Source organism: Rhinatrema bivittatum, unplaced genomic scaffold (genome assembly GCF_901001135.1).
Source record: "Rhinatrema bivittatum unplaced genomic scaffold, aRhiBiv1.1, whole genome shotgun sequence".
Taxonomy (NCBI): domain Eukaryota; kingdom Metazoa; phylum Chordata; class Amphibia; order Gymnophiona; family Rhinatrematidae; genus Rhinatrema; species Rhinatrema bivittatum.
The window spans coordinates 61,541-81,112 of NW_021821132.1; the positions used below are offsets into that span (position 1 = coordinate 61,541).

General features: G+C 52.5%; 1 protein-coding gene across 1 annotated transcript in view; it reads right to left on the reverse strand.

Annotated features, from left to right (window-relative positions):
- The window catches only part of LOC115082478 (nicastrin-like), a 51,092-nt gene that overhangs the window by 14,453 nt on the left and 17,067 nt on the right, over positions 1-19,572 (reverse strand). Inside the window, exons 8-12 of the mRNA XM_029586701.1 lie at positions 7,556-7,708; positions 5,990-6,094; positions 5,675-5,752; positions 3,618-3,787; positions 736-838 (exon numbers count right to left, since the gene is read on the reverse strand). Of these exons, the coding sequence (XP_029442561.1) occupies positions 736-838; positions 3,618-3,787; positions 5,675-5,752; positions 5,990-6,094; positions 7,556-7,708 (609 nt within the window). The remainder of the gene's footprint in view (positions 1-735; positions 839-3,617; positions 3,788-5,674; positions 5,753-5,989; positions 6,095-7,555; positions 7,709-19,572) is intronic.

A 19,572-nucleotide genomic window follows, 5' to 3' on the forward strand; every position in this document is an offset into this window, starting at 1 on the left:
CAGGCTTTATCCCTCACTCCCCCACAGCTAAGGATCCTCTGTGCTTATCCCAGGCTTTACCCCTCCCTCCCCCACAGCTAAGGATCCTCTGTGCTTATCCCAGGCTTTACCCCTCCCTCCCCCACAGCTAAGGATCCTCTGTGCTTATCCCAGGCTTTATCCCTCACTCCCCACAGCTAAGGATCCTCCGTGCTTATCCCAGGCTTTACCCCTCCCTCCCCCACAGCTAAGGATCCTCTGTGCTTATCCCAGGCTTTACCCCTCACTCCCTACAGCTAAGGATCCTCTGTGCTTATCCCAGACTTTACCCCTTACTCCCACAAAAGCCAAGGATCCTCTGTGCTTGTCCTGGAATTTCTCCAATTCTGTTCTTGATTTTGTCTCCACCTTCTCTTCCATGCAGCCGGCATCCTTTCTGTGCAGAGCTATACTATTCTCGGGCCTGTCCTCTTACAGCTTCAAATGATGGACTCCTTTCTCCCATAAACAATGTCTCAAAAATGTAAACCTGCTCTGCACTTCAAACACAAATTCCAAAGCCCTCCTAAAAGGCGATATCCTAAGAAGTCAAGATGGGAAGGGAAAGAAAAGGTGGCGAGGGAGGGTGGGGAATCTTCTCTCAGACATCCCAGCAGGTTTCTAATAACCTTGTCGGGCATAAATACTTTCCCCATCAGCTCCCCAGCAAAGAGGACTTTTTTTTTTTTTTCTCACAAGCAAGGAAATAATAAAAACCTGGGCTGTGTCGTTCAGAAAGGTCAGGGCTTCGTCCGGGCTGATCCCCTCTGGATAATTCGGCACAATGTTCTCCACGGTGTCGTAGATGCTGTGGAAGTACCTGACAAAGAAGAAAAGGCAAAAAGCGTGAGAGATTTGGGGAGGCTGGGATGTATAAAAAGTAATAAATAAATAATAAACACTAAAAGGCCCATATACGCGAGTACGCAGGGAAAAACCGCCGACAAAGGAGAGAAGCACGGGGCAGAGCCTTAGTGCGTCGAACCACGCTCAGTGTAAATCACCCGCACCAGACAGAAGGCAGAGCCTTTCACTGGCAAGCCCTTAGAACTCTGCCTCCTTCTTTAGATTTTTTTTTTTTGTAAACTTTAAGAAGCGAAGAACAGAACACAAGAAGCACTTTCCTGTTCTGGAGCTGGGGAGCAGAGGGAGCTGGAACCACCGGCTTCCTGCCCCCGAACAAGTAAGGTTCCCCAAGCCCCTGCTCGTCCACCTCAAGACCCGGAGGGATAGCCCCACCAGGGCCTGCCAACCTCCTGGGAGGAATCAGCAAACTTTTCCTCTTTTTTTTTAATTTAGACGAGACTGCAGGTATGCACATCCACCATTGACAGAGAAATACTAAGGGACTGCAGGAGGCACACTAGGTTATATGGCAGTGTCAGTAAAACTCTCTCTGTCTCCATCTGCTGGCGAGAAGGCAGAAACCCAGGAGTCTGGACTGATCTGGATTATGTACAGGAAAGCACACCCTTTCCCTTTTGGCTTATCTTCAGGCAACTTATGAACTTTGTTCTCTCCGAGAAGCTTGATCATCTCCTCCAAGTCCCAACCAAAGAGCAATTTCCCCTTGAAAAGCAAGGCTCTCAACTGAGACTTGGATGAAATGTTGGATGACCAATTCCTCAACCAGAGGAACCTCTGGGCCGAAACCGCTGAGATCATTCTCCTGAAGGAGGTCTTAAGGAGATCATATAACGCATCAGCACCAAAGGCCACCAAAGCTTCCAGCTGCTCCACCTAATGCGTCTCAGAATCAGACAAGGACCTGTCTGCTTGCAACTGCTGAACCCAGCGCAAGCCTGCCCTCAACATGAAACTGCTACACACAACCGCTCAAATGCCAAGGGCAGACTTTAAAAAAAAATCTTCTTGAGGTGCACTTCCAACTTCCTATCCTGAAGGTCTTTCAGGGCTGTAGAACTGGCAACTGGAATAGTCTTCTTAGTAATAGCCGAAACCAATGCATCCACCTTTGGGACCTTCAGGAGCTCAAGTGTATTCTCTGGCAAAGGATACAAATTATCCACGGCTCTGCTGACCTTCAGGCCTATATCAGGAGCATTCCACTCCCGAAACACCAAGTTGACCAACTTGTGAACTGGAAAAGACCTTGTTGGACCCCGGAGGCCAGCCATGACCTGGTCCATTTCTTCCAGCCTCGATTCCTCTCGTGGCATCTTTATACCCAGTTCTTCCAGAACAGCGGGTATCAGGGGATCCAGCTCCTTCTTGTGGAATAGCCGAACCACCTTGAGATTATCCCCTTCCATAACCAGGCTCTTGGTCAGTGCCTGATCCGGGTCCTGACCTGCCAAACTCGGATCCAACCCCGGTGGGCCCTGCACCCGCGGATCCTCTGCTTCTGAAGCCTCAGAGGAGCTCTCCGTGGCAGCAGTCAGTGCCGAGGCCCCTGGTACCCTCATAGCCCCCGCAGCCCGGAAGGACCTGGCCTTTTTTGCCGGCCTTGGGCGCACCCAAGCCCCCTGCACACCTCTAAGCCGGCCTGCAGCTTTCCTGGCCTTATAAGCTTTATGCAATAGGAGAACAAAGTCAGATGGAAAGGTAGAAGAGGCATCAGAGTCCTCCAAGGAATCCTCCTCGCCTCCTGCGTGATGCCCCTCAGTATCTTGACTTCCCCCGGAGGTCCTAACCACTGGGGATAAAAGAAGAGGGAAATACCCCCCCTCCCACCCGGCTCGCGAGGCAGCAGAGAATGTGGAAAATGGCAGTCATTCCCACGCTTAGTGGGAAGGGGTTGTCCACAGTCTTCCTCGCTGGAGAGAGCCTCCCGGGCTCGCAGTGCCTGGCCAAAGTGACTGTTGCTATCCTCGCCGTGCCCTTTCCCCCGGAGAGACACCGAGAGCGTCGGCCATCGTGCGAGAGGCACGCATGCGTCTCCAACGGAGCGGCAGCACAACCCGTGCAGCATGAAAAGGTGGCGCTGAGCCGCAACAACCTAAGAGCCGCCGCAGGAACGGCAAAATAGAAGCAGAGCCGCCGACCGCCTGTATAGAAGAATCGGGGTAAAGCTTGACGTCTCACGGCACCCTCTTTTTTTTTTTTTTACTTCCTTTTCCTGGCAGCAGGCTCTGTCCATCCTTCAGGATGAGGGAAGTGGAAGCCCCAGTTTTCTGCCCTGTCCAGTGATGAAGTACAGAGCAATAAAAGGGTCCCCATCTGTTCGTCCGCCTCACAAACCGGGGGGGGGGGGGGGGGGGGGGTGGCCCCATCAGGACCTAACAATCCCCTGGGAGGCAAGCAATGCTGGATCTTCTACTCTCACTTATCTTAATATTTTTTTTAATTAATTTATTTTTTTAAATCTCAGACTGCAGGCTTTGCCCCTCCACCATCTGATGGAGACACAGAAATACTAAGGGACGGCAGGTGGCACCTGGTCTTAAGTGGCAGTGTCAGTAAAACTTTCTCTGTCTCCATCTGCTGGAGGGGAGGCAAAACGCAGGAGTCTGGTCTGATCTGGATACGTACAGGGAAAAGTCTTTTTTTTTTGTTCTCTTTGATCTTTTACATAGACTCCCCGGAGGTAAAGAACATCGCACGGCTGTTTTGTAACAAATCCTGGGGAAGAGCGCTACCTGTTCTGGAAAGCAGCCCGGTGGTCGGTCAGCACTGCCCCGGGGACGTCTCGGGCTCGCAGGAAACGCTGGAAGGAGGATGGCGGGAGGGGCAGAGAGGGGTTCACCTGCTGCAGGGTCACACTGGTGTTCAGGCTGGCCTTACTCAGGGCATCCACCAAAGACCGTACCTGAACACAAAGAGGAAAGGGGGAATCAGAGACAGAAGGCCGGGCCTTCTTTATAATCACAGACTGTTTCATTGTTCCACACTGCAAGGCAGCGAAGACACAACTTTACGCCTCCGGTGGGAGGAAGCAGACTGCACTGTTCAGAGCACTTCCTAGGCATTCAGCCTGCTCAGCCCTTACAGGCAGATCACAGAGGTTCCCGACAGGAGGAAATCAAAATGCAAATACTAGGGTGACAATAGCTGAAGGCATGATCAGAATTAGCACATCACATCAGGCCTGCTCAGAAATTACAAGGTGCAGGGGGAGAGGGGATATTAGGCTCCGTGATGAGGTTATCTGGCCATAGGGAACTGGATGGAAACCATCAAGTCATCTAACCTGATCAAATGGTCTTCAAATTCAAAGCAGCTTGGGCCATCAAGAACACATCTGACCCAGACTCCTTGTGCTAATTTTCCAACCCATCCTGTCCTAGAGGTGACAGCCTCTGTATCCCTGCTCCCATCCCTCGAGCCCTCCAGTCCTAGAGATGACAGGCTCTGTATCCCTGCGCCCATCCCCTGAGCCCTCCAGTCCTAGAGGTGACAGGCTCTGTATCCCTGCGCCCATCCCCTGAGCCCTCCAGTCCTAGAGGTGACAGGCTCTGTATCCCTGCTCCCATCCCCTGAGCCCTCCAGTCCTAGAGGTGACAGGCTCTGTATCCCTGCGCCCATCCCCTGAGCCCTCCAGTCCTAGAGGTGACAGGCTCTGTATCCCTGCTCCCATCCCCTGAGCCCTCCAGTCCTAGAGGTGACAGGCTCTGTATCCCTGCGCCCATCCCCTGAGCCCTCCAGTCCTAGAGGTGACAGGCTCTGTATCCCTGCTCCCATCCCCTGAGCCCTCCAGTCCTAGAGGTGGCAGGCTCTGTATCCCTGCACCCGTCCCCTGAGCCCTCCAGTCCTAGAGATGACAGACTCTGTATCCCTGCTCCGATCCCCTGAGCCCTCCAGTCCTACAGGTGACAGGCTCTGTATCCCTGCTGCCATCTCCTGAGCCCTCCAGTCCTAGAGGTGACAGGCTCTGTATCTCTGGCCCCAACCCCTGAGCTCTCCAGTCCTAGAGGTGACAGGCGCTGTATCCCTGTGTCCATCCCCTGAGCCCTCCAGTCCTAGAGGTGACAGGCTCTGTATCCCTGCCCCCAACCCCTGAGCTCTCCAGTCCTAGAGGTGACAGGCTCTGTATCCCTGCGCCCATCCCCTGAGCCCTCCAGTCCTAGAGGTGACAGGCTCTGTATCCCTGCGCCCATCCCCTGAGCCCTCCAGTCCTAGAGGTGACAGGCTCTGTATCCCTGCTCCCATCCCCTGAGCCCTCCAGTCCTAGAGGTGACAGGCTCTGTATCCCTGCGCCCATCCCCTGAGCCCTCCAGTCCTAGAGGTGACAGGCTCTGTATCCCTGCTCCCATCCCCTGAGCCCTCCAGTCCTAGAGGTGACAGGCTCTGTATCCCTGTGCCCATCCCCTGAGCCCTCCAGTCCTAGAGGTGACAGGCTCTGTATCCCTGCACCCGTCCCCTGAGCCCTCCAGTCCTAGAGATGACAGACTCTGTATCCCTGCTCCGATCCCCTGAGCCCTCCAGTCCTAGAGGTGACAGGCGCTGTATCCCTGTGTCCATCCCCTGAGCCCTCCAGTCCTAGAGGTGACAGGCTCTGTATCCCTGAGCTCTCCCCAGTCCTAGAGGTGACAGGCTCTGTATCCCTGCTCCCATCCCCTGAGCCCTCCAGTCCTAGAGGTGACAGGCTCTGTATCCCTGCCCCCAACCCCTGAGCCCTCCAGTCCTAGAGGTGACAGGCTCTGTATCCTTGAGCCCTCCAGTCCTAGAGGAGGGAAAGAGAACTGGAGGGTTTTACCTGTTCTTGCACAGAGCTGTTCCTTTGAGAGACAGGGTCTGTGTGCACCCACAGAAGTGAGTCGTTTCTCAGGGCAACCTGGATGTGGGGAAACAAGCAGAAACTATATGATTTTGAATCCCAGCTCTGCGGAAAGCTCTCCTCTAGCCCCAGCCTGACAGTAGGAGAGTACACTCAGAGAAACTACAAGGACTTCTCTAACAGCAGCCACTGAAGGCTGCAAGGATGACCGGGTCATAATCGGAGCCCCTAGGCATGCAATCCTAAATCCACTTGTCCTCTAAAAGTGGTGGCACGAGCCCACGCACTGCACACCTGGTTCAGTTCCAGGAACGCGTGGATATTTTCCAGTCCGATGGGAAATTTGCCGGCTTCCATATCGTACACCATCCGAGAGCTGCCGATGTAGTCGAAGGCCTCCTGTGGGAAGGGGAAAGAGAACGCAAAAAGCTGTTTTAGGCGAGTCCACACGTGTGGTGGGCGGCACCTTCGTTATGACGGGCTGCGGGCGCACGTAAAAAAAAACAAAAACACAGCACGAGCTCAGTTCAACAAGGAACGTTGGGCAGTGCCCAACTGAGCCAGACTGGGTTTCACACCGGCGTGAAGTAGGCCTCATGCCTACATGCTTTGTGCTGGATTGGACTGTCTCTTTAGGCGGAGGGGCGAATGTCATCTCCCAATACCACAGGGCTAATTTCTTCCTAACCCAGTTACCTGCTGATAAGGTGCAAACAAACCTGCAGGAGCAAAAAGCGCTGTGAACAATGACTTAACACAGCAAACATTACATGCATACTTAAACCTGCATTAAAAGTGTCTTCTTTGCACTCCCAAGATATCTCTTTGGCTTTTCTTTCATAGGTTAAGAAAGGGGCCCACTAAATCTATCCTTGCCCTGGCGAATTCCAGGAAGAGCCAAAGAATGCCAACAACGCTAGGTATACATTTGGGTTCCTTTTGGATCCTGGTTAGCCTGATGAAGGTTCCAGATTGGGAACCGAAATGGCAGCACATTTTTTTTGTGTGGTTTTAAGTTCGCTGCACGCTAATAAATCTATGACCTGTTTTAGGCATATCTGGCTTACCTGCCTTTTCTCCATAGCACTACCCTGTAACACTATACACTTGCAGCAGCAGCAGCAGCACAGCTGCCCATACTGAGCTGTCATGGTGACGCAGGCGCACCTCAAATGCACAGTAAATGGCTGAAAAGTACAACTGCATTGCGGGGTTGCATGCCGCGTGGCTTCAAGGACCCCAACAGAGGAGAACGGAGGCAGAGGTTCAAACCTTGAGGGCCACTCCATGGGCTCAGCAGCCAAACAGTTCTCTAACAGTATCACATAGATTCTGGTGCATGCCTCTATGAGGGCAAAAGGTGGGGGCGGGGTTACAGAGAAAAGCAGGGAATATTCACAGGCTCCCTGGAGATAAAGAGTAATCCATGGAACTGTGCATTCCAGGGAAAAAATTCAAATTACAAAACGTGACCCGACCCTCCCAAAACACAGGGAAATCCCCATACTTTCCACAGGCACCGGTGTCCACGATGCTCAGATATTAGTATAATTATGGCTCTAAATCAGAAAAGGCAAATGTACATAAAACATACATAAACATACATAAAATGTACATAAAACACGAAGAGCCCAGAAACCAGAGATATTGCTTGCTCTAAATAAACTGTGTTTTCAAATAGCATGAAACCTATTAGGAGAAGAGTTAGCCTTCTCTTTACTGGGCAAAATGATAGACAAACTGTCCGAGAAATACAGCTTGTGCTGGTTTCTGCGTATACTCGAGTTGTAGGGATTTTGAGTGGCTTTTGAGGCAGATCCGAGCGGAAGTCGCATTCACTAGCCCTGGCTGCGCCCTTACCCCCTGGAAGAAGGCGAACATGACGTTCCGCGGCAAGGCCTGGAGGTCTGCGACTTTCTGGAGCGCTTCGGCCGCGGCCAGCTGGGTGACGAACCCCGAGACGGTGCTCTCGGCTCCGGGGGCCACATCCCAGAAGAAGGAGCGACTGTCCAGCTGGGAGAACCGAAAAATGAAAAACGGAGTGAACATTAATAAACCAAACCAAAGACGATATTTTGATGATCTGACCTATGAAGTTAGGTTCAAGGAGTCAAGTTATTTAAGGGAGAGATGGGAAGGGTGAGGGGTGCCTTTACAACATTATTCAGACATTTAGAGGGAGGAAGGAAGGATTCAAAGAGAATGGAGTTTGTCAGTTCTCCATCTTCACTGGGGTAGGAGACGAGGTGATGGGCTTAAACCACAGCCGGGGAGATATAGGCTAGAAATTAGGATGAACTTTGTACTTGTGAATGAATGCTCGGGCACTGGAATGAGATACTTAGGGAGGTTTTTAAGAACAGGACGGAGTTACATCTATTCAAAATGGCTGAGGTGTAGTGGATCCAGATTTGGGGCAGGGGATAGACTAGGTGATGTCAAGGCACATCCCAATCCCCGTGATTCTGTGATCCTTTTGTGTACAATAATGCACAAGTTGGATTATTCAGCTTTTTAATTCCGACTAAGAACATAAGAACTTGCCATGCTGGGTCAGACCAAGGGTCCATCAAGTCCAGCGTCCTGTTTCCAACAGAGGCCAAACTAGGCCACAAGAACCTGGCAAGAACCCAAACACTAAGTAGATCCCATGCTCCCGCTGCCAGCAATAGCAGTGGCTATTCCCCTAAGTCAATGGACTTCTCCTCCAAGAACGTATCCAAACCTTTTTTTAACCCATCTACACTAACTGCACTAACCACATCCTCTGGCAACAAATGCCAGAGTTTAATTGTGCGTTGAGTGAAAAAGAACTTTCTCCGATTAGTTTTAAATGTGCCACATGCTAACTTCATGGAGTGCCCCCTAGTCTATTATCTGAAAGAGTAAATAACCGATTCACATCTACCCGTTCTAGACGTCTCGTGATTTTAAACACCTCTATCATATTCCCCCTCAGTCGTCTCTTCTCCAAGTTGAACAGTCCTAACCTCTTTAGCCTTTCCTCATAGGGGAGCTGTTCCATCCCCTTTAATCATTTTGGTCGCCCTTCTCTTTAACGTCTCCAGTGCAACTATATCTTTTTTGACATGCGGTGACCAGAATTGTGCACATTACTCAAGGTGTGGTCTCACCATGGAGCAATACAGAGGCATTATGACATTTTCCATTTTATTCACCATTCCCTTCCTAATAATTCCTAACATTGTTTGCTTTTTTGACTGCTGCAGCACACTGAGCCGATGATTTAAATGATTTATCCACTATGATGCCTAGATCTTTTTCCTGGGTGGTAGCTCCTAATATGGAACCTAACATCGTGTAACTACAGCATGGGTTATTTTTCCCTATATGCAACACCTTGCACTTGTCCACATTAAATTTCATCTGTCATTTTGATGCCCAATCTTCCAGTCTCGTAAGGTCTTCCTGCAATTTATAAGAAAATTATTACTTACCTGCTAATTTTCGTTCCTGTAGTACCATGGATCAGTCCAGACCGTGGTTATGTCCCCAATCCAGCACATGGAGTCAGACCAAAACTCTGAGGGGGCGTCACCATAAGTACTACTACCCCCTCTGCAGGAGTTCAGTATCGAGTATATCAAAGCCCGAGTAAACAGAAAAACCCCTGCATTGGATCAAGTTTAAACAAGACGGCAACATGAAGCCGCTGAATTTAAATAGAGAAAAACTGTACCGTCCCACCAACGGGTGGGAGGTCACATCGCGTGTCAACCCCCAAGAAAACAGTGATAAACAATGAAACAGGGAACACGTGAAAGAAACAGCAGAAAAGACACTACCATATACCAGCTGAGCATATACCAGCTGAGCCGAGCCGAATCAGCGCCCAAAAGAGACAGCTGAGCAGGATGAGAAAGACCCAAATGCGGTGGGCGTCTGGACTGATCCATGGTACTACAGGAACGAAAATTAGCAGGTAAGTAATAATTTTCTTTTCCCTGTACGTACCTGGATCAGTCCAGACCGTGGGATGTACCCAAGCGTCCCTAAACCGGGTGGGGTCCTGCGAGGCCCGCTCGTAGAACCTGTTCGCCAAAGTGTCCATGGACGGAAGAGGCGAGGTGTAGTCGATAGTGTCTTGAGAACGTGTGCAACGATTTCCAGGTAGCCGCTCTGCAGATTTCTTGCGAAGAGACCGAGCGGGTCTCCGCCCAAGAGGCTGACTGAGACCGTGTAGAATGCGCTACAATGCCGGGCGGAGGAGTCCGCCCCGCGCCAATGTAGGCAGCAGCAACGCCGGCCTTCAGCCATCTGGCAATGGTCGTCTTCGAGGCCTGAGATCCCTTCCGGGGACCGGACCAAAGGACGAAGAGATGGTCAGAAGTCCGGAAATCATTCGTAGCCTCCAGGTAGATACGCAGGGTGCGCTTAACATCAAGAAGACGAAGAGATCTCGGCTCAGACGAAGAGAAAGATGGAAGTTCCACCGTCTGATTCACATGGAACGCAGACACCACCTTCGGAAGGAAGGAGGGCACAGTACGGAGAGAAACTCCCGAATCGGAGAAACCGGAGATAGGGTTCTCTACACGACAGAGCCTGGAGCTCCGAAATCCGCCGAGCAGAGCAGATGGCCACCAGGAACACAGTCTTGAGAGTGAGATCCTTGATCGACGCATTCCGCAGCGGTTCAAACGGTGGTCCTGACATGGACCGTAATACCAGGTTGAGACTCCAGGAGGGACAAGGATCCCGCAAAGGAGGACGCAAATGCTTGACCCCCTTGAGAAAACGGGCGATGTCCGGGTGTTGACACAGTGATCCTCCGTCGCGCAGGAGGGAGCCAAGAGCGGCCACTTGAACCCGAAGGGAGTTGTAAGCGAGCCCCTTGTCCACCCCCGCTTGTAGGAACTGGAGGATCTGCGGGACAGACGCCTTCGAGGGTCTTGTGTTCAGGCCGGTACACCACAGCTCGAACACCTTCCAGACTCGCACATAGGCCACCGACGTCGAAGTCTTCCGAGAACGCAGCAGCGTGGACACTACCGCCTCCGGGTATCCCCGTCGTCGAAGTCGACGCCTCTCAAAAGCCAGGCCGCAAGACAGAAGAGTTCTGCCTGGTCGAAAAATACCGGTCCCTGGTGGAGAAGGCGGGGCAGATGTCCCAGCCGGATGGGTCCGTCGATTACTAGGTGAAGGAGGTCCGCAAACCAAGGTCGTCTTGGCCACTCTGGCGCGACCAGGATGACAGTCCCTCGATGAGCCTCTATCCGTCGCAGTAGCCTTCCCACCAGTGGCCACGGGGGGGAACGCGTATAGAAGCAGATCGGCCGGCCACGGGAGCGCGAGAGCATCGACGCCCTCCGCCCCCCGTTCTCTTCGGCGACTGAAGAACCGAGGAGCCTTGGTGTTTTGGGCGGACGCCATGAGATCCAGGTGGGGGGAGCCCCACCGTCGAACAAGCAGCTGCATGGCCTCGTCGGAGAGGGACCACTCTCCGGGATCCAGAAGCTGGTGACTGAGGAAATCCGCCTGGACGTTGTCCACGCCCGCGATGTGCGAGGCCGCCAGACGGGCCAGATGTCGTTCCGCCCACTGCATCAGCATCGCCGCCTCGAACGCGACCTGCGGGCTGCGAGTGCCGCCCTGTCGGTTGATGTAGGCCACCGTAGTCGCGTTGTCCGATAAGATTCTGACTTCCCGATTCCGAAGGAGTGGCAGGAAGTGGAGAAGCGCCAGCCTGACCGCTCTGGTCTCCAGACGATTGATGGACCACTTCGCCTCCTCCGCGGACCACGTCCCCTGCGTGGCGCTGCGGTCGCAGACTGCTCCCCAGCCTAAGAGACTGGCGTCGGTGGTGACCACTACCCAATTCGGTAGGTCGAGGGACACGCCGCGAGCCAGGTGCTCCGGGACCATCCACCAGGCCAGACTGTCCCTGGCAAACTGTGGCAGTGGCAGTATCACCTGGTAGTCCTGCGAAAGTGGTTTCCAACGGGATAGCAGTGCTCGTTGCAGGGGCCGGAGGTGCGCAAATGCCCAAGGAACCATGTCGATGGTGGAACCCATGACCCCCAGGAGCTGCAGATAGTCCCAGGAGGTGGGAGCTGGTAATGCAGAGAACCGCTGTATGTGATCCCGCAGGGCTTGCGCCTTGTCCCGACGTAGAAAAACCGCGCCCAGACGTGTGTCGAAGGTCGCCCCCAAGAAGTCCAAGCGCTGCGAGGGCACGAGGGAGCTCTTGGAGAAGTTCACCACCCATCCCAGGGACTGCAGAAACTCTATCACCCTGGCCACAGCCGCCTGTCCATGCTGAAAAGACTTCGCTCGGATGAGCCAATCGTCCAAATAAGGGTGGACTAGGATGCCCTCCTTCCGAAGGGCAGCCGCCACGACTACCATGATCTTGGTAAAGGTGCGCGGGGCCGTTGCCAAACCGAACGGAAGCGCCACAAACTGGAAATGCTGATCCAGAATCTTGAAACGTAGAAGACAATGATGCTCCCGTCGGATGGGAATGTGAAGGTAGGCCTCCGTCAGGTCCAAGGAGGCCAGGAACTCCCCCCGATGCACCGCCGCGATCACCGACCGCAGCGTTTCCATGCGGAACCGGACCACCCGAAGGGACTTGTTGACTTCCTTCAAGTCCAGTATGGGACGGAAGGAACCGTCTTTCTTCGGTACCACGAAGTAGATGGAATAATGGCCCGAGCCCACCTCTCCGGAGGGTACGGGCACAATGGCGCCTATCTCCCACAGTCTGTCCAACGTCAGCTGCACCGCCCCTCGTTTGATGGCCGAGCCGCAGGGGGAGAAGACGAACCGTCCCTTGGGAGCGCGGACAAACTCCAACGCGTAGCCGTGTCCTATGGTGTCCAAGACCCACTGATCCGAGGTGATCCGCGCCCACTCCTTGTAGAAGAACGCCAGCCGCCCCCCAATCTTGGGGACGGCGGAGTGGGCGAGCTGAACATCATTGAGAGGACTTGGGAGAAGGTTGTCCCGCCGTGGAAGCGGGACGCGCGGGGCGGCGCCCGCGAAAGGAGCGTGACCAGGGCTGAGACCTGGAGGTAGAGGGCCGAGACGCTGCCGGTCTGTAATTCCTGTAGCGTCTTTGCGCTCTGGCTCTGGTCCGGGAGGACGAAAATGCCCTGGTGGAGCGATATCTGTCTTCCGGCAGGCGATGGACCGCGTTTTCCCCCAGAGACTTGATGATCTGGTCCAGATCCTCTCCGAACAGGAATTTACCCCTGAAAGGCAGGGAACCCAGACTCGACTTGGAGGACGTGTCCGCCGCCCAGTTGCGTAGCCATAGGAGCCGACGCGCCGCCACCACCGAGGCCATGGAGCGGGCGAGGACCCTAAAAAGATCATAGGAGGCGTCAGCCCCGTATGCCACCGCGGCTTCCAGCCTATCCGCCTGGGCGGCCTCCTCGGGTGGCAACACCTGAGAAGTGAGCAGTAGCTGCACCCAGAGAAGACTAGCCCGCTGTGCAAGCGAGCTGCACATCGCCGCCCGCAGCCCCACTGCGGAGACCTCGAAGACTCGCTTGAGGAAGACTTCCAACTTGCGATCCTGCGTATCCCTTAACGCCGCTCCACCTGTCACCGGTATGGTCGTCCTCTTCGTGACCGCCGACACCGCGGAGTCCACCCTGGGTACCTTGATGAGATTCAGAAAATCTTCCGGCAGCGGGTACAGCCTCTCCATGGCGCGGCTGCCCTTTAGAGCAGCTTCCGGGAAATCCCATTCCCTGGTGAGGAGTTGCAGAAAAGACTCGTGAATGGGAAAAGCCCGCGCCCGCGGACGAAGGGCTGCCAAGACCGGATCCCCCTTCTTGGAAGAAGTGACAACAGCGGGCGCGACGGGAGCTGGCGGGTCCGGCGGGGGATCGAGATCCAACCCCTGAATGATTTGCGGGATTAGGTCATCCAGCTCTTCCCGCTGGAAGAGGCGCAGCGTGCGTGGATCCTCTCCCTCTGACGTAGAGTCCCCTTGTCCCGAAGCCGCAGGGTCCGATCCAGGGGAAACTGGGGCCGACCCAGTCCCCCCCGAGCCCACCGGGATCCGGGCGTGGACGGGGAGCTGTGGGGCCCCCACGCCCGCCGGAGCGGGGGGGGCCGGAGAGAGGGACGAAGGTCGTGGTAGCTTGGGTGGTGGAGGTCCCGCAGGAGCAGCCAGTTCCTGCAGGTATGCCGTGTGCATCAGCCGGATAAACTCCGGGGAAAACCCCGGTCTACTCGGGGGGACCTCCGCAGGTGGGGACCCCGGGGGACCCCGCCCCTGCGGGTCCGCCTCCGGATCTGACTCCGGTAGTAAATTCGGGGGAGAGCCCTCCGAGGCCTCCCCATCCCCCAGCGCTGTCGGAGCTCCTTCGGGACGCAGCGCATGCAAAATGGCCGCCGTTCCCGCCAAGAATGGGGGAGGGGCCGGCCCACGCCGCCCGGGCAAAGCCAACGTTGAAAAATGTGTTAGGAGCCCGGACGAACCTTCCCCCCCTGGGAGGCATCTAGCACAGATGCCCTCCCTTGAAATACGCGATCCTGGCTCGCCGCAGGCCGAGCAACGCGACGGCCGCGGCATGACAGGCGCGAGTAAAAAAAACACACCCGGCAGTCCAAAACAGTCGAGTAGCCTCGGGGGAGGGGGGGGGGGGGCCGCGAGACGGCGCGCCGCTGCGGGGGGGCCCGGATGGCCTGCACTACCCGCCGAAGGTAAAGCGGCGCCGCGGGGGGGCCGTCCTGGCCTCACAACCCGCTAAAGAGGATCTCCCTGCTCCCTGCCGCTCACGAGGTGCCGGCAAAATGGCCGCGGGAGGGAGAGAAAAAAAAACCAAAAACGCCAAGAAGGCCGGTCCCACCAGCCGTCGCGTCCAGCCGAGCTGCAAGAGAAACTACAACCAAGAAAAACACGGCAATGCGACTTACCCTCGGTACGGACGCAGACTAGAGCCGGGAGAGAAGCAAAGGAGGCAGAGAGCACAGGAAAGGAGCCACGCCTCCCCAATTAACTAATTAACTTTTTTTTTTTTTTTTGAAAGAAATACAACTTGATCCAAAGCTAACAACACAGAGAAGAAAGCCTCAAACAAGAGGAACAAAAGAAGGTTACTGGCAATCGGGAGCAAGCCCAGATTCCCCTACTCGCATCTGCTGGAGTCAGAAGATACTGAACTCCTGCAGAGGGGGTAGTAGTACTTATGGTGACGCCCCCTCAGAGTTTTGGTCTGACTCCATCTGCTGGATTGGGGACATAACCACGGTCTGGACTGATCCAGGTACGTACAGGGAACACAAACCACTTCTGATTTAACTACTCTGAATAGTTTTGTATCATCTGCAAATTTGATTACCTCACTCATCGTATTCCTTTCCAAATAATTTATAAATATATTGAAAAGCAACTTCCAAGAACAGATCCCTGAGGCACTCCACTGTTTACCCTTTTCCACTGAGAAAACTGACCATTTAATCCTATTCTGTTTCCTGTCTTTTAACCAGTTTGTAATCCACGAAAGGACATCGCCTCCTATCCCATGACTTTTTAGTTTTCTTAGAAGCCTCTCATGAGGGACTTCGTCAAACGCCTTCTGAAAATCCAAATACACTATATATCTACCAGTTCAGCTTTATCCACATGTTTATTAACCCCTTCAAAAAAAATGAAGTAAATTTGTGAGGCGAGACTTCCCTTGGGTAAATCCATGCTGAATGTGTCCCATTAAACCATGTCTTTCTATACACTCTGTGATTTTGATCTTTAGAATAGTTTCCACTATTTTTCCCCAGCACTGAAGTTAGACTCACTGGTCTATAGTTTCCCGGATCGCTCCCTGGAGCCCTTTATAAATATTGGGGTTACATTAGCCACCCTCCAGTCTTCAGGTACAATGGATGATTTTAATGATAGGCTCCAAATTTTAACTAATAGATTTGAAATTTCATTTTTTGAATTCCTTCAGAACCCTGGGATGCATACTATCCAGTCCAGGTGATTTGCTACTCTTTAGTTTGTCAATCTGGCTTACTACATCTTCCAGGTTCACAGAGATTTGGTTCAGTTCGTCTGACTCATCACCCTTGAAAACCCATCTCCGGAACTGGTATCTCCCCAACATCTTCATTAGTAAACACAGAAATGAAGAATTCAGTCTTACTGCAATGGCCTTATCTTCCCTAGGAGCCACTTTAAACCCTCGGTTACTAACGGTCCAACCGACTCCCCTCACAGGTTTCTTGCTTCAGATATATTTTTTAAAGTTTTTATTATGAAGTTGACGGTAGAGGCAAAAACTCATTTCAAATTTACTATCACGTACCCAGATGAACTCCCCTGCTAGCAGATGGAGACGAAGTCAGGTTTCAAAGCTGACATCACCCTATATAACATCCTTGCAGTGACCTCAGCCCTTCAGTTTCTCTCTGTCTCCTAGCAGATGTGGACATGCTTTCCCTATGGGGATCACAGTACCCTTTAGAAGAAGAAATTCTACATTTAAATTGGAGAAAAGATTGAGCCCCGCTCTCCTGCAGTGATACCTAAAGGGCCCTCCCCCAGTTGAGAATTCCTGAGGTGATTTCCGAGATCCCTCAGAGGTGTGCCTTGGTCAGGAAGCCAGTGCCCGGCGTGGACTTTGCTGCTGAAGCAGCTGAAAGGCGGCGGGTGCAGGAAGCAGAGTGTGGCGGTGACAGCCAAAGCCCTCTTCCCCGCAGCCGCGGACCATCTCTGTACTGAGCCAGTGAGTGCTGAGCCCAGGTAAGTTTAAAAAAAAAAAAAAAAAAAGAAGAAGAGGATTCTCTTCATTGGAGGGGGTTTCAGTAAGACTTCCTCTGGTCTCCTTGCTCAGCACACTGTACCGACATCATTCCCGATCCTGGAGTGGGTTGAGTGGCCCCTGGTGGGCTACGCCCCGCTTTAGGCTCAGTAGGCACACCACGTGGTAGGCTGCGACAGTGCCATCTTGCGCGCGTTTTTTGTGAGTCTTCCATTGTCCACATAGAGCATTGGTATGCACAGTGAGTGCTGGCTCTGTGCATAACACCGTGCACAACATCGCGAGCATACCTACGCGCATAACTCTCTATGTGCAGGTTCATCCTGAACCTCCCAATGAAGTGTTGCCGACTCACCCTTGGAACGAGGAGCTAGGGGATTGACTGTCCCTCTTCTACTGGCGGTGGGTCAAGATCACGTCGGACAATGGGTACTGGATGTCATATGAGAAGGATACGCATTGGAATTTCACAGCACTCCTCCGGACATGTTCATGATGTCTTCTTGCCACTTCCAGCACAAGAAGCAGGCAGTGGAAGCCACCTTGATAAGGCTCCTCAGGGTGAGGAATAAAGTTCCAGTACCTGCGCCACAGGAAAATATGGTGCATTATCTATCTATTTCATCGTACCCAAGAAGGAGGGTTCCTTTCGTCCCATCCTGGACCTGAAGAGTGTCAACAGGCACCTACTAGTCATTCATTTTCGCATGGAAACTCTGTGATAATGGCCGTACAACCGGAGAGTTCTTAACCTCTCAGGACCCTTCCGAGACCTACCATCATATTCCAATCTGGCAAGAACATCAATGTTTCCTACTCTTTGCGGTACCGTGCTGCCATTATTAGTTCCAGATGCTGCCATTTGGCCTGGCCACCCCCCCAGAACTTTTTCCAAGATTATGATGGTCATAGCGGCTGCACTGAGAAGAGAGGGAATCCTGGTTCACTCGTACTTGGATGACTGGTTGATCTGGGCAAAGTCCATGGAAGAGAGTCTCCTGGTGACCAGCAGGGTGACCTCTCTGCTTCATGAAATCAGTTGGGTCGTGAACATGGATAAAAGCAGTCTCAAACCCTCCCCAGTCCTTGGAATATCTGGGAATCTGGTTTGACACCAAGCAGGGCAAGGTCTTCCTCGCGTCCATGCGGATAAGGAAGTTGATGTCCCAAGTGTGTCAGTTGCAGAAGAGATTGGTGGTACCTAGACAGTGATGCTCTCATTCAGACCTGGCTGGAATAGGACTTACTATAAGCCTTCCCTGCGTGGCCCCTGCAGAGCAGGTGATGTGTGTGCCTGAAGTTTGAAATCAACACAGATATTCTGGCTTAGGCCAAGCCGCAAAGGAGTCTGGGTATTTGAAATTCTGGCCATGAGGACCTCAAAATGACCCTTGACGGGAGACTTTGGGAGACATCTGGACTGCATTTGGAGCTGTTCAAAACTTATGATGGAGGGTCATGAGGTCACAAAGAGCACATGGACGAGGTTACATTCTCACAGGATACCGTCTCAACTTCAGGGGCCCCGGTGAAATCAGAGAGTCCTGGAGATCTCTCCGAAATGAAAGATTGACAGGACAAAGAACTAATAGAAGATTGATGTGAGCGGCAGGCACGTGGGCCTTAATTGGCAAGGTGAGAGAAGGGACAGGGTACTTAGATTTTAGTTAATCTTATTTGGACACGAGGCACATGGTACGTGATTTATTTATTTTTTATTTATTTATTTTTTATTTTTATATACCGGAATTCCTGTATGCAATACAAATCAATCCGGTTTACAAGTAACAAAAAGGTTGCCCTGGTCTGGGAGGTTAGACTGGGGTTTTTTACATAGAACATTGAACAATAACAATCAACCATTGAACATTATTACAAGGAACAGTGAAAGTAACAATAGTATTTAACAAACAAATATTATTATTATAACATTATTCGTGTTTTGAGCTGAGTGTGTGTGTTCACATTTTACAAGGAACTTTAGTAGCGTATATAGTCTGCAAGTAATCGGTTAAATAATATAATATGAAAAGGATGACTGTTAAATAGCTATTGCGAATAACCAAGTCCGTGTATGAAATTAAGTGTCAATGTGTTAGTGACACCTTGCAATGGTTGGATCTGAAAGACAGGAGGAGGTGCCTAGTTACACTCTGGGAATTGGAACGCTTGTGATCCTGGGGATTAGTCCTACCAGTAGCTCCAGATTGGCCCAGGCGTCCGTGGTATGGGGACATGACGACACGCCTGGTGGAGATCCTCCCTTGCTTCCCACCACACAGGGACCTGCTTTAGCACACGAGGATCTGTCTTTATTCTGTCTTACGGTTTGGCCCTTGAGAGGACTCACCTAATGGAGTGTGGATATTCAGCAGCAGTAATTGCCACCTTACTCCGCTCGCAGAATTTCCCTACTTCCTTAGCGTATGTGCGGGTCTGGAGAGTATTCAAGGCCTGGTGCGAGGAACGCCCCTCGGAAAGTCAAAATCCCACTAATTCTGGAATTTTTACAGGACGGCTTGAACAAAGGTTTGACCCTTAGCTCCTTGAAGGTCCAGGTAGCGGCTCTCTCCTGTCGGCTCATCCGGACATGGCCTATTTTCTGAAAGGAGTAAAGCACCTCCAGCCACCCATATAGTGGCCAGTTCCTTGTGTAATCTTAATCTAGTATTGACGTTTTTAGCAGGGCCCTCCTTTCGGCTGCTGCTCAGTCTTTCCTTGCACTTGTTAACCCTGAAAACGGTGTTCCGGTGGCTCTATGCTCGGCTCATCACATCTCTGAACTACAAGCTTTGCCGTGTCCAGAACTGTTCCTCTAGATGTCTCCAGGAGAGTTACAACTTTGTACTGTTCCATCCTTCTTGCCCAAGGTAGTCGCGGAGTTTCATTTGAATCAGTCCTTATCATTGCCATCCCTAGACAGGCACAAGGACGCAGAAGAATACCGCCTCCTCCACCATTTAAATATCAGTAGGCTTTTGGTGCGGTATCTGGAGTTTCAGAACCGGTCCGCAAAATGGACCACTTGTTTGTTGTTCTCAGTGGAAGCAGAGAGGGTGAACCAGCTTTGCGGGCTACCATAGCTCGCTGGAACGAGGTGGTGGTCACGGCAGCCTATGTGGAGGCAGGAAAGCC